We start from the raw sequence: 15,804 nt of genomic DNA on the forward strand, positions 1-15,804 counted from the left end.
CCTTTTCTCCCATTCTCCCCTCTCACCCTCCCCACTGATAACCCGCCATGTAATCTCCATTTCTGTGAACCTGTTCTTGTTCTAGTTGTTTGCTTAGCTTTTGTTTTTGTTTTTTTTAAGCACTTATTATATGAAATGTTAAAGGGACTTATCTAAGAAAAAGAAGATTGAAACTACGAACAGCAAAATGACAACAAACTCACAATTATCAACAACTGAACCTAAAAAAAAATGCTTTTCATGACTTTGAATATTTCTTGCCAATCCCTTCTAGCCTGCAAAGTTTCTGTAGCAAAATCAGCAGACAGTCTCATGGGAACTCCCCTGTAGGTAACTACTGCTTTTCTCTTGCTTCTTTTAAGATTCTCTCTTTATCTTTAACCTTTGGCATTTTAATTTTGATGTGTCTTGGAGTGGGCCTCTTTGCATCCATCTTGTTTGGGACTCTCTGTGCTTCCTGGACTTGTATGTCTATATCCTTTACCAAACTGGGGAAGTTTCCTTTCAGTATTTTCTCAGGTAGATTTCCAATTTCATGCTCTTTCTCTTCTCCTTCTGGCACCCCTACGATGCAAATGTTTGAATTATTGTAGTTGTCCCAGAGGCTGCATACAGTATCCTCATTTTGGGGATTCTTTTTTCTTCTTGCTGTTCTGATTGGTTGTTTTTTGCTTCCTTATGTTCGAAATTATTGATTTGATTCTTGGCTTCATGCACTCTACTGTTGTTTCCCTGTAAATTGTTCTTTATTTCAATGAGTGAATCCTTCATTTCTGACTAGATCTTTTTTATGCGGCTGAGGTCCTCACTAAGTTCCTTGCGCATTCTTATAAGGTGGGTTTTGAACTCTGCATCTGATAGATTGCTTATCTCCATTTCATTTAGCCCTCTTTCTGGAGCAGGCCAAGGTCAGCCCCCACCTGTGTTTTTCCCAGGGTCACCCTACCTGAGCCATAAAGCAACCTGAGATGGCTGCTACTTGTGCTGGGTTTGGAGATTCCCAGGCGAAGCCAAGCTGTGTATTTAGTCTGGCTGCTGCTAGTGCCAAGCCTAGGGCTCATTGAGGCCAGCTGTTGATTGTTTGAGAGGATTTAGGAAGTTGTGAAACATCAGCAAAGATCAGACATTCATATGGAAAACCAGCTTTGGTGGGGCCATAAGTCTGGTAGGGCAGAGTCTCTGGTGATCTTCAAGGCAGGTCAAACAGTGTCAGCCGGGCTGATGGAGTCTCAGATTTGGCACCAGCTTGCCAGCTCTGTGGAGGGAAGGTTTAGGAAAGAGACAATGGTCTCTGTTCACCTTGATGTCAGACACTTCAGTTTCTCCCTATATACCACTGGTATCTTTCAAGCTGCTACCCCAATGCTGGAGCTCCAAAAGAGTCTAAGTAGGTGAATCCATGTGTGGGTTCTTCATGAAGAACTTCTTGGGGTTACAGTAGTTTCTTCCACAGGCTCAATCCCTGCTGGTTTTTGCAGTCAGAAGTTATGGGGTCTTACCCTCCTGGCACTGCAACCCTGGGATGGAGGCCTGGTGTGGGCTGGGACTCCTCATCCCCGAGATATCCCTCCCAAAATTTTATCCATCACATATGGGTGAAGGATGAGCTCATTCCATGCCAGTCTGGATGGATGTGGTTTCTTTAATTCCATAGTTGTCAGACTTCCATTCAACTCAATTTCCAACAGTTCTGAGTGTTTGTGCAAACAGGCAAGTCATGTCTGTCTACGCTGACATTTTGATCAGAAGTCCTGCTTTTATTTTTCTCTAAAGTTTCATTCAAATCAATCTTAAGAGTGTTCTCTCTAGGGCCTGTGGCAGACTGGTATTGGCCCCAACATCTACCCCACCCCCCCACCTTAATTACAGGACTCAGGTTTCTACAACATATTTACCTGAAATAAAGGATAACACTTCTGCCCTGGCTGGTATGGCTCAGTGGTTGAGTGCTGGTCTGCAAATCAAAGGGTTGCTGGTTCGATTCCCAGTCTAGGGCACATGCCTGGGTCCCCAGTAAGGATAACACTTCCTTTGCATGTTATATATAGCCACATAAATATGTTGTAGTAAAAGAAAAATGTGAGAAAGTATATTGTAAGAAGGAAGTTGACAAAAATGAGACGGTCCCTTATTTACAACTGCCCAGAATCTCCAGTAGCCAATAAGAAGGCAGTTACACTGCAAATGGGAGCAGGAGCCACTACATACCCTCTTCAGTGGATCAATGTAAATTTTAGTATAAAATAGTTGATCATCATCATTATCCTGTAGATTCCACTGCTGAACTATACGGTGGATATATGGGGCGTAACCAATAAATCCTGCAATACAACAGAGAACAGAGAATTTAGTATTCAAAGACCAAAACTCACCTCTATGTCAATTCCATTAATTCCATCGACCCACTGCTTATTGATAAACCCATGAGGTCTAATCCTGAGGCTGGAACCATCACAGCTCACCATGAGAGAAATATGAGTTATTGACAGTCCTCGGGTTTTATATATAAATTACAATAGGGTGAGTTTTAATTCCAATTACAAATCAAAGATTCTTTCAATAAACACATACCCAAAAATTAACTGACAGAAGACAGGGAACTAATAGTTTCCAGGGCTCCTTAGGAAAACACTTATTAGTAAAAGAATAGAATAGACAGAAGAAATGTCCTGTCTGACCTTCTAAAATGCTCTTCTTGGCTCCTTTACACAGGACTCAAATGTTTCTGAAAAAAGAAAATCTCTACTACAATGATTTTAACGTCAGTGCCAGATGCTAATGCAATCAAAGGAATGTTGGATTTGTCACTGACTGTAAACATCCCAAAGAAATTTTATATCTAGCACATTCGGGGAATTTTCCCTTTAGTTGAGCTAGTCATTATTGTACCTGCTAAACCATTTTCTGGCTAAGTTTTGTTTGTCATAGTCTGGAGAAAGGAAGTCTAAAATTGGATTGTTCCCCTTGGCCTGAGAACATAAGCATTAAGTTTGCCAACAACAGTTGTCTATAAAAAACACAGACAACAGGATCATTTTTCCCTTGTTTTGAGTCTTCCACTGAGTTTTTAAAATGCAGCCAAACTATGTTTCACTGGCATGCAATACTTTTTAAAAGAGACCAATTTTACTCCTGTGAATTAAAGAGAAACCTAATGTTTTACCCTCAAAATGAAAATTCACTCATAAAAATAAAGAATTAAGAGAAATAGGTCCAGGAATATTACTGTTACATACTGAAAACAACACAAAATAAAAATGTGGCTAAACCAATCACTGTTTGCTCCTTTTTGTCATTTTTGCCAAATAAAAAAATCTTAAAACACTGAGAAATGCAATTTTTAATACTGTGACCAATCTACTCTGATGAAAAAATACATGCAAGTAGACCATGACATTTTCAATGGTTTGTGATACTGTTTTTCAAAAATTACATTTCCTTACCATTTTTATAAATCCCAAATATCCTTTAAAAAATAAAAGGAATTATAGTTGACTCTTAAACAACATGGGTTTGAACTACCTGGGTCTCCTTAGATGTGGATTTTTTTTCCCAACAAATATACAGTTAACCCTCTGTACCCATGGGTTTCCATTCTGTGGATTCAACCAGCTACAGATCAAAAATAGCATTTTTGATCCAAGCCTAAGAATCCACAGATGTGGAAGGCCAACTGTATGCATTCTTTTATGCCATTTTACATGAGAATTGAGCACCCATATACTTTGCTATCTGCAGGGGATCCTGGAACCAATTTCTCTTGGGGACTGAGGGATACTGAAGCTTTGGGGGAGTAAAAAGTTATGCATGAACTTTTGACTGCATGAGGACCAGTGCCCTTAACTCTTCATCGTCCAGTGGGCAAATATACATCTATTTTTACTGCATGTGATACATATTTTGTATGATTTATATTTTTCTATTAAACCACATTATTTCTTTTTTTAATTTTAATTGTTATTCAATTACAGTTGTCTGCCTTTTCTCCCCATCCCTCCACACCACCCCAGCCGAAACCACCTCCCTCCCCCACCTCCACCCTTCCCCTTGATTTTGTCCTTGTGTCCTTTATAGTAGTTCTTATAAACCCCTCTCCTCACTATCCCCTCCCCACTCCCCTCTGGTTATTTGTTAGATTGTTCTTAACTTCAATGTCTCTGGTTATATTTTGTTTGCCTTTTTTTAACTGGAACATAATTAAACCACATTATTTCAAACCAACAAAGTTTCTCATATTCTGAAATTTTCCTTGTAAGGAAACATGTTCACTCTCTGTATTTTTCAATTAAATAATATACCCAAAAACAAAACTTATATCCCTTAACTGTCAATATATCACTCATGAAATCACATAAACTTTTGTTGAACATACTTAATTTTCTACCACCTCTTTAATTATTTTACTACAAAAAGCATAAACATTATGTTTTGATTCCTTGTATGATCTCTTCCTCACTTATAAACACCTTTTCCTTAACTAAACCTGCTCACAAAGGCACTCGCTTGGTGGTTTTTCTGCTATGTCTACAGTACTGTGCACTGTCTGAAATTAAATTCCTGATCGAGATTAATTTACACATTTCATCATATATGCTTTGTTTGGAAAAAATTAATAAATATAAAATAAAACATACCAGAGTTGCACAGCTAAATGGTTTTTAAACTATCTAGAACTTAATGCTAATTTGAAAGATTGGTCATCCTGAGGGCCTGACAGTTTGAAAGCAGAAGCAGCAGCAATCTATGATTCGAGTGTTCAGACAAGAAGTCAAGAGTGGAAGTCTTCTTAGGGACAAGCTTTGTCAGTGCATGAACTGGAAATCCAAGGGAAAGGCTGCTAGGAAAAAGAGGACAGAGTGACCAATATGACAAACCCTAGATTCTGACTTGAATGCAGAAGTAAAGCCCAAAGGTGGTAGGCAGGTAGATTAGAAGAAAATAAAATGATCAAGAGATCCCAGAAACCATGAACGGTCACTGTACTGAGAGGGAGAGAAGAAGGGAGCTAAAACTTGGCAGCACAAACTGCAACTGAAGGTTTTAGAAGTGTAGCATTATTCACACGGCCTGACAAAGTTCTATGGTACAACTGTAACAGTGATTTACTTAGATAAAGGTACAGAGGAATAGGGCCGGAATTCGGGCATCTCAGAGAACATAAACCACTTGATAAAAAAGGTTTCACTACGTAATCAGCTGAGCAAAGCCTAGAATTCAGACACACTGCTACTTAAAGCAGCACTTCTTTTTTTTATCCTCACCCGAGGACATGCTTATTGATTTCTCAAGAGAAGGGAAGGGAGGTAAGGAGAGGGAGAGAAACTTCGATGTGAGAGAGAAACACTGACTGGTTATCTCTTGCACATGCCCCAACTGGGACTGAACCCTCAACCTAGGTATGTGCCCTGACCAGAATTCAAACCTGTGACCTTTTTGTTTCCAGGACAACACTCCAACCAGCGCAAAGTAGCACTTATGTGAACTAGCCTGAATTGTATCAGTTGTATACATACATACATACGTAAATCACTCAAAAACATCTGTTCTCCCAGTGTGGCTTGCATGTCTAACATGTCCCCAGCCCCATCCTATTTGATTATAACTTATGGCCATATGTTTACCTTAATCTCAGTCTAAAAAGAACATTTCAGAGTCATATTAATGACCAAAGAAAAATTTTACTTTATATTTTGAAGGGAGGGAAGAAATGTGATAATTTGTTCCTTCAATCCATGGTGGCATAGCTCATGCAGCATTTGAAGTATACCAGACAGTGCATGATGAATCTATTTTTTTTAATGTTTTATTCATCGATTTTAGAAGGAGAGAAGGTGGGCAGGGCAGGGCAGGGAAGAGAACACTGACTTGTTGTTCCACTTACACATGCAATCATTGGTTGGTTCTTATATGCACCCTGACTGGGGACAGAACCACAACCTCGGTGTATGGAGGCTGCTCCAACCACCTGCTACAGAGCCAGGGCTGCATGTTGAATCTTTCTGACTAGTGACTTCAAGACAATTTACTCATTTACTCCAAAATATTTAAAATACAGATAAAATTAAGTAATGCCTATTTTTTTAAAGCTACATGATTATAGCTTACACTTTTTTACTAAATGCAGTTCTGTCCTGTAGCCAGAAAATTCTCAATGATACTATAATCAGAAAACCCGGATCCATATTGCTTTTCCTTTAACAATTGAATGTCTTTTGAAGAAATCACTTAAATTTGAGGAACATGGGATTTCTCACGTATAATTCAGAAATAATGACACATTATCTAGTGTTGTTAAGGGCATCACATGATATAATATGTATGGGAAAATGTTTTGTCAGCTATAAAATGCACTGTGCATTTTAAACTGATAAAGTTTGTTCAGAGTAATAAGATAATGGTTATTTAAAACTACATGTCTGTAGTTGTACATATAAAACAAGGCTGTTCCATCATTATTTACAATTTACTATAACTTACATTACACTCTTCTGTCAGTACCCTACCTACCTCCTGAATTCAGGTAGCGTTTCCCAATGTGCACAACAGGGTACTTGTCTGCCAGCCGTTTATCGGGCCACAAAATCCCATCGGCTGCAAAGACCACTTTGTGATTTGACTTTTGGAACTTTCTTAGAACTTCTTCTGGACCACCAGCAAATATGACATCAAAGCTGTTTAGTGAGAGGGAAAAAAGTTTTAAAATACAAAAACAAAATAGACTTCTTAGAATTTAGAATTTAGGCACATAAACCAAGAAGCAGTCTCTAATAAAAGTCAGAATTCGGAATCCAATACAAGATCAACACCAACTACTTAATGAGTACACCAATATCCCCTCAATTTAAATTATATGGATTCCATTAAATTAGTAGTGTTTGTTTACATTGAAAAATGAAGTCCAAATAAAAGACAGATTTTTGTTAGTACTAGTCTTACTATTTTTTTTCAATAATCACTTATTCCCTTATCAAAATTCTAAAACAGGCTTAAAATGTTGAAAAGTCAGTAACTTGCTATATAATGTAACAATCTAGACACAATCTTCAACAGAAGTTGCCACTGTAACTGCCTAATGTTTTAATTTGTAACCATTCATAATTTCTGAAGATTTCATTGCTTTAAAAAATGTGGCCAACTACTAAGTGTCATCAATATTTATATGTATTTTCATCACAACTTAGCCTGAAATCCTAAAATAGAGTGTATAGATACGTACATCATTTTAAAGCTCAATACACTTTAAAAAAATGTAAAAATTGACACCTTAATGTCTATAGTTTCACTGATCTGCCTGGAAACTTGATTCCTCATAGTCTATTCACAGACTCACAATGACTTAACAAAATATGAAATATAAAAGCCACTACCTAATGTATTTACATTCTGCAGTAAGTTCTATATTCTTGCTACAACGAAAAATTCTTCTGCATCATTGTGGGGGGAGGTTATTTTTGTTTTTTGCATCAGAGTACCTCAAGGCCAAAGGTTTTCAAATATGATAATGTAATAATTCAACACCCCAGGTAACACACAAACTACTGCTCCTGAATTCAGCACCAGGTCTTTCTCAAGTCAACATGCAGAGGTACTGCTGTGGCCTCTCATGGAACAGTAAGGAGGCTGTTCCACCGGCCTCTCCCAGCCAGACTTGCTCTCCGGGAGCTTGTTAATATGCGAGGATAGTAGTGAAGCACTAAGCAACATTTAGTAAGTTTCTATATATGAACTATGTTATCAAGAAATATATAATTTCTCATCTCTATAAAAGTAGAAACCCAGTAAAATTGTTTAAAACTCCTTTAGCAAGAATAGTGTAAGTTTATATTGTATTAATATTTGTGGCAGTGATTCAGATACCGCCCGCCCACACCATATACATTCTCATGCCTTTATTTTAATTCACAGAATCTCTCATGTTACCTGGGCCCATGGCCATCCTAAGGACTACTCTGAAGCTAGCTATGGCCACATGACTACGTCTGTCCAATGAACTGTGAGTGGAACTGCTGTGCTCCCATAACCTCCAGGTGCTTTAAAAAGGAAACTGCCTGCCTTCTGCCTCCTCTCTCTCTCTCTTTCCCCTTCATGGGGAACCAGACCTTACACAACACTTGACATGCACACCCTCACCATATAGTCCACTCCTGAATTTTAAAAAATTGAGGATTAAAGTGTTGTTAATGTGCAACTAAATGTAGTAATGATGCCTAACCAATTCTTTCTTCAGTAGTAAAAATAGGGTCGGGATCAGAGACATTGACTATTCCTTTTTATTTTAAATTAAATGTCATTTAAAATTATGCTGAATTATTTAAATGTTATCATCCACCTTTATTTCAGTTACAGAAAAATGGCAACTCAAAATTAAAACATATATATGTACTTAGGTTTTGGTAAATAGTTTTTTCTTTATTCCAGGATCAACAGGCAAGAAACTATTAGTACTACTAAAACGTAATCATAAAGTGACTTGTGACATACAATTTGAAGTCTGCTGGATGGGTTTCTAATCCCAGCTCTGCCACTTGCTGTCTATGTAACCTTAGACAAGTCAGTTACTTAAATTCTTACTCTTTAGTTCTTTGTGTATAAAATGGAAGAGAAAGTTGTACCTATCTTATTAAATTATTATAAAAAATAAATATAAATTAAGAACAATATATTAAAACAATAAATTTTTTAAAATTAATATTATTAGATGAAAGGTACTGAAGTAAAAGGAGAGGCAGGAGAAAAAGTCCCCTTTGAGTTTATACTAATCTGTAATTTAAAATAATTTTATTTTTAGCCAGACACACGTTTCAAGATAAATTTTAAGACAGAATAAATGTGTTCTAACTAAAACCTCAAATTAATTTTCCCTTTTTTTTTAATCCTCACCCAAGGACATGCTTCTATTGATTTGAGAGAGACAGGAAGGGTGGGGAAAGAGATAGAGAGAGAGATAAGGAGAAACACAGATGTGAGAGAGAAACATCTATCAGCTGTCTCCTGCCTGAGCCCCAATCAGGGCTGGAACCTACAACCTAGACATGTGCCTTGACCAGGAATCCAACCTGCAACTTTTCAGTGTACAAGATGATGACCCAACCAACCGAGCCAGCCAACCAGGAATTCCTTGACTGTTTACATAGAAAACTGAATTAATCTGACTTCAAAAAATATTATTTACATAAATATATCAAGTTTCTGTTTTTCTTACAAGTGATTTCCCCAGCATGACCACTTCCAAATTCTGCCTAAGATAATCTTATCTTTTCTAACAAGGGTATTTTCCTCAAGACTACTACTTGTTGACATAATTTTTAAGAATGAAGATCAGGAAATAAGACCAGTTTTATGGGTAATTGAGCCGGCAGAGGCGAGGCAAATAAACCAAACCATCTGAGACTGCGACTGCCAGACAGGTTGCAGCGGAACCCTGACACGGTGCCTGGAGACGGAAAAGGAGCCTAAGATTGGAGACTGGGGCCAAACTGATTTTTAAATGTTGCAGGTAGGATCACGTTCAAAGTTATAAAAGCACATTTGGGAAGTGAACATTTTCTGTCTTTGTAACCCTAGTGAAGGACACAATATCTACACAGTCAGTATACCTCAAGCTATTACCAGGAGCCAATGGCCTAAAAAGGAGAAGTTGTGGCAACTTTTACTTTTATAACTTAGTATTTCATGAGAATGCACTACCTGTGTAACAAGAAGTGATGTTTTTAAAGCAAACTGTGAAGGCAAAAATTTTCTTCACATAATTCAAGTGAGAATTTGATTTTTTTAAGTTGCTAAAATATTTCCATTTTATTATAGTGCTATTGTTATTTCTGTGTTTGAGTACTTTAGAAAATTTGCCGCATCAATGTAAAACTTTTCAAAGTTTTCCTAAAGTTACTTTGATAACAAAAACCGAAAGGTTTTTTTAATGCGTAAAGGTCATAAACATAATTCTCATAGTAAATATTCTGGGTCCTGCAAAACCCCTGAGGTTCTACCTCGTGTGGCATGTTGAGTTCTCCCCTAGATTGGTCACTGTTCTATCTCCAACAGGTCATTGAAACTGTTATGACCATTTGTCCTTCTGGCTTCCCTGTTTCCATGGCAACAGTAACCATGCTGTCATCCAAACTGCAAATCTTTTGTGCCACCTTGATTGACCCTTTCCCTGGTCTCCTCTCATCAAATCTTTTGCCAAATCATATTGATTCCACACACTTAAGCTACTTAGCATTCAAATCCTCTCCACTCCTGCTAGAAGACCCTGGACCAGCTTAATTCCAAAACCTTCCACATTACCATCTCCTCCATCACGCATAAGGACTGCGACCTCTCCTGAAAACCATTCTGTGCCAGCCCCCAGACTGCATCAGTGGTTCTCACTGGGCTAGGTGGTCTCTGTTGCAATGACTCAACTCTGTTGTTGTGGTACAAAACCAGCCACAGGAAACACATAAGCAAATGGGCAGAGCTGTGTTCCGATAAAACTATTTACAAAAACAGGCACTGGGCCGGACCAGAGTTTACCCTCCGTGGCCTACAGAACAGTCTAAATGAATCAGCCCCACGTCAATACCTTTCCATTAAATGACCTGTTTGGAGTCCAAACTAAATTGTTCGATCTGTCACCACATCTTTACTCATGTTATTTCGTTTCCTTATTAGTGTGTCTTTTCACAGTCAGGTCCAAACCATCCAACCTCAGGTCGATTTCAAATGTCACCCCCTCTTCAAATCCATACTTCATCAGCATAACTGAAACAGATCACTTGCTTCCTCTTCGCTCCCACAGCTCTTTGCCTCTCCCCTTTAATGAAACACTTTATTTTCTGCTTTTTGTGCTGAGACCAGAGTGCATGTTCTTCTGTATGCCAGACCCACATCTTCATTCACCTGTGTGTTCCTCTAGCCTTGTATGTTGAAGAGAGTCAGTAGACATTTGTTGAACAAGTGAATGAATAAATGAATACCAAGTTACAACACTTTCTTCATCATCACTGATATAAACTTAAGCTCATGTAAACTATTAGCAGCGAGAGTTTAAAAGTTTAAGTCTGATGAAACTGAAGCGCACAAGTAGCCACACACCTTATAATTCTGTCTTTAATGAAGTCTTCACCTTAAATACCTATCAATTGGGTTGGCCAAAAAGTTCATTTAGGTTTTTTTTTCCATAAAATACCATAAAAGACACAGTTTTCATTTTCACCACAAACTTTATTGATAGGGATATTTTGAGAATGTCAGGTATTTTCCACGTGGTAAAATGTTGATTATTCTCAATTAATATCTTGACTTGATCGCTATCAACTTCAATTGGTCTACCCAACCACAGAGCATCATTCAACAAGAAATCTCCAGCACAAAACTTCACAAACCACTTTTAACATGTTCAGATCAGTCATAGCACCTTCTTCATACACTGCACAAATCTTTACCTGTATTTCAGTTGCATCTTTACCTTGCTTGAAACAATAAAACATAACATGCTGAAAATGTCGCTTATTTTCTTCCATCTTCAATATTAAAATGGCTACATAAAAATTCATCAATTTTGATAAGTGGTTTTTAAAAGCAAGCTGACATGACAGCTGTCACAATACATTCTAACAATATTGTTTTCAATGAAGTTAAAAGTCAACTAAGTGCTACTAGAGCCATCTTATGAGAAAAAATGAAGCAAACTTTTTGGCCAATGCAGTATTTCCATAGATAATACCCCAAATCAGTATTATGGAACTACCCCCACCCCAACCCACCCCCCAAAAAACAGTTAAAAATTTCCACCCAGTTGAATGTGCAGAATAAATCTCAATAAAATCACAGAGGAGCCCTGGCTGGTGTGGCTCAGTGGATTGAGCACAGGCTGTGAACCAAAGGGTCACTGGTTAGATTCCCAGTCAGAGCACATGTCTGGGTTGTGGGCCAGGTCCCCAGGGGGGGCCACATGAGAGGGAACCACACACTGATGTTTCTCTCCCTCTTTTTCTCTCTCCCTTCCCCTCTCTCTAAAAATATATAAATAAAATATTTTTTAAAAATCACAGTGGAAATGATTAGACTATTGTAGGGGTTTTGGAAGGAGAAGGAAATCAGCTTGTAAAAAACAAGACCTATTTTTAAAATGAAATATTACTGGGAGGATTTTCCTCCAAATAGAATATAATTTTGTTGCTGAGAAGATGTAGAAGTCTAGGAGGACAGGGTCTAGCTGGAGGGTCACTTCCTGCAGACTATTTTCTGAGAGTGGCCTAGTACTGGCGTGACACCCAGCAGAGAGGCAGCCAAGCAGAGAAGGGTGGGCAGACAGCAAGCTGCTGCCGCTGGCTACCTGAGGGGCCATGAGTCACCTCACCTATTGCTGGGCCAGCCTCTTTATAAAGAAATGGTTAATAGATGGCTAATTAATGAAAATCTCCCCTTCATTTTAAAATGATAGTTAAATTTAATCTCTGCAACATTAGTACTTTCAAACCTGACACATATGTAGTGCACAATAAGTATTCATTGAGTCAAGAAATAAAGAAACCTTTTTTAAATCCCCAAAAAGTAGTATTATGTAGCCAAGTATTCCAGATACATCATATAGAAAGCTATGGATAGAAAGATGTATCCAGAAAGCAAGACTTCTATCCCAGCCAGCCCCCCATATTTTGCACTTAATAGATACTTAATACATGTTTACTCAAAAAACTAAATTCATGGAGTAAACAATCTGGTGTTAGGAACAAACATATATACATATAAACATATGTATGTATGTCTATATACACACATAAAATTGACAAGTTAATGTCGTACAAGAGTATCCTATGTCCATCTCCATATACATAAACAACCAGGGTTTCTTGGGCATACAACCTGCTTCTTCCTCATTTCAACATACCCACTAACACTCAGTAAAATTATCAAGAACATTTGAACAATTTGAAAAAATACATCATTTATTTCCTATACAATTTCTAAGCATATTTCACTATTCTGAATGAGCCGAAAGGCAGTACAATATATTTAAGTGACAGCTAATGACTCAATCTTTCCTTCAAAAAAAAATCAGTATAGAAACTGAGAACTTTGATGTATTTTGACTTTCCTTCACCCTAATATAATGAATGTTGTCCATCACCAATGACTAGGTTCCTTAAATCTGCACACTTAAATTGCCATCACTGCCAGGATGTAGGAGTCCATCAAATAAACCTGCCACACTTCGTTAAAATCACAGCCATCATATTTGAAAATCTCTGCTTTCAGAACATCTTTACTCTGCCTTTTGTATAAACAATATAAGACAATATGAAATGTAGGCATACTGGGTATGTGACCTGAAATATGAGAGGCATAAAATGTTTAATTCATAAAATAAGATAGGATTTGCCAAGCTGTAGAATTAACCTGTAAATTATATTTAGGGCAATATCAAAATCTTAAAAATATTTTCACAATTAGAAAAATGATGCAATAAAGTAATCTTTCACAATATTCTAAAAGTAAGAGACTCAAAGGAGATTATGCCAATATTCAAACTTTTTGAAAGCATACATCTTTCTTTCGAATTACGTTTGTTGTTTGCAACATTAGTATGCTATGAGAATTCCTCGAGGGTGAGACCTGTGTTTCCCTCACTTTCTGTAGTATGAGGTTCAATACCTACATCAGTGTGCGCTCAAGACACGCACACCAAATACAAAGTGAAAAATCTGTTTGCTGGCCTCACTTCTTAAACTAAGTAACACGTAATTAGAAGCTTTAAGAAACAAACATTAGCTCACATATGAAAGAGCGAACCAAGAGCCTCATTTTCATAGTTTCTAATATAAATTCAATTTTTAAAATAATTTTAGTCTTTGAGATTTAGAAATTTTCAATGGTTTCCTGCTTTTGTGAGTCATTTAGTTTCTCCAAATGAACAAAGAACAACAATCTTTAAAAACAGTTTCAAAGCATCCACCTTGTTTCTCCCTCTTGAAAGTTCTGTTTCTCCCTCTTTTAATGCAATTTACTCTTACCTAATACTTATCGGTTCCTTGATATTTAACCTGACAACATGTAGATCAGATACAGCCCCCAGCTTCACTGTCTGAAATGTACAAACATTCATAATTCCATTTGATAAGTGAACAGAAGCTAGTAATAATGGATCCAAGTGATAAGCCATACACACTAACAGCAAAGATTTGTGTGACTAAGACTTTCAGCCAGTATTTATCTATCCTAGATCAATCTCCCAAACTAGGGTCACCTATAAAACTACTCTAATAGTGGCTTTATTTTATATTCATTTTAATTCTACCTTAGCTCTTGTATTGTCACACTGACTACCATCCCAGTTTAAGTGGCATTCAAGTGGTCTTCCTTATGCTATCATTAGGTAGCAATGGCCTATAAATCACAAAATCATTTTAATCATCTTTAAACATGTACCTAAATGCACCAGGAGTTTCTATATACCAAAATGTTTTGGTAGATGTCTTCAGAGAGGAAATACTCCTTTTGGTAGCCTAATAACCACCCTCGAATATGCCTTTCAGATATTTCCCAAATTGGGAGACTTTCAAAGTGGAGAGCGTATTTGCACTCTGACTATTGGTGGAGTATTTAGTGCTGCCAGAAAAATATAAATGTCTTCTCAGTCCAAATTCATGTTCAAATAATTGCACCAACTTTATCTGATGCAATAGAAGAAACTACTTTTCTTCTAAGTAATTTAAAGTCTAAAATAAAAAGAATTAAACAAATAACCAAAGTTTTCTTCTGTAACTTTTTAAAAAATCCTCACCAGAGGATACGCTCATTGATTTTAGAGAGAGAGGAAGGGAGGGAGAGAGAAAGAGAGAGAGAAAGAAAGACATCAATCAGCTGCCTCCCATACACACCCGACCACGCATCTAACCCATAACTTAGGTATGCGCCCTGACTGGGAAAGGAACACACAACCTTTTGGTGGACCACATGACGCTGCAACCAACTTAGCCACCTGGCCAGGGAAATAACCAAAGTTTTTATTAGACACTTATCTAATACCCAAAAGGTATTCCACATGCTTATTTTAGGATCTGGACTCTGCTAGTTTATATTTTACTGTACTCATCACAGAATAAATTTGTGGGAACATTTGGTATGCAACCGTTTACTCACAACTACTCAAACACTGCTTGTTACATATCGGCCCCATGATTCTATAGAAAAAAAAACAACAACCTTGCCGTTATATAATAATTAGGTCAATCGGTCATCAATGCAACTAGAGTAAAAGAAATACATGCTTTGAAAGATAATTCTAAACAAATATTTATTTTAGCAAATAAAACTGTGTTCAAATTAATTATGAAAGCCTATGTAAATGAGTTAGAGGGATCATTCTGGGGTATTGGAAATGTTTTAAAATTGAATACTGATGATAATTGCACAACTCTGTAAATTTACTAAAAATTATTAAATTTAACACTTAAGTGTATATCATGATATATAAATTATACCTCAATAAAGTTATTTTAAAGAAGCCTACATAAGCCATTCACAGTAGGTAAATCTTTGTATTTTTTTCATATAGTGACCCATGCTTCCCTAAAACTATGACAGTTGAATGGTCCCTAAAAATTCACATAAGAAATAGGGATTTGCTTGATGTATTAAAATTAATATATTCTGAATTCTAACCTTAACCAGATGTAAGCTTAATTAGGAGATGAGCAATTCTGTATAGAACTCTGATAGATGGGTATCCTATTTCAAATAATTTACAAACAACCTAATTCATATCTCTATAATTTTCAATTGTATTGCTCACTCTGCACATGATACTTTTTTAAAAGG

The 15,804-nt window shown here is 37.0% G+C and overlaps 1 protein-coding gene across 2 annotated transcripts in view; it reads right to left on the bottom strand.

Moving 5' to 3' along the window:
• The window catches only part of PLOD2 (procollagen-lysine,2-oxoglutarate 5-dioxygenase 2), an 88,110-nt gene that overhangs the window by 33,274 nt on the left and 39,032 nt on the right, over window positions 1-15,804 (bottom strand). For both annotated transcript variants that reach the window (XM_024556314.3, XM_024556315.3), the window contains exons 4-5: window positions 6,508-6,671; window positions 2,209-2,321 (exon numbers count right to left, since the gene is read on the bottom strand). In XM_024556314.3, the coding sequence (XP_024412082.2) occupies window positions 2,209-2,321; window positions 6,508-6,671 (277 nt within the window). The remainder of the gene's footprint in view (window positions 1-2,208; window positions 2,322-6,507; window positions 6,672-15,804) is intronic.

The sequence above is a fragment of the Desmodus rotundus genome, chromosome 2 (genome assembly GCF_022682495.2).
Source record: "Desmodus rotundus isolate HL8 chromosome 2, HLdesRot8A.1, whole genome shotgun sequence".
Lineage (NCBI taxonomy): Eukaryota > Metazoa > Chordata > Mammalia > Chiroptera > Phyllostomidae > Desmodus > Desmodus rotundus.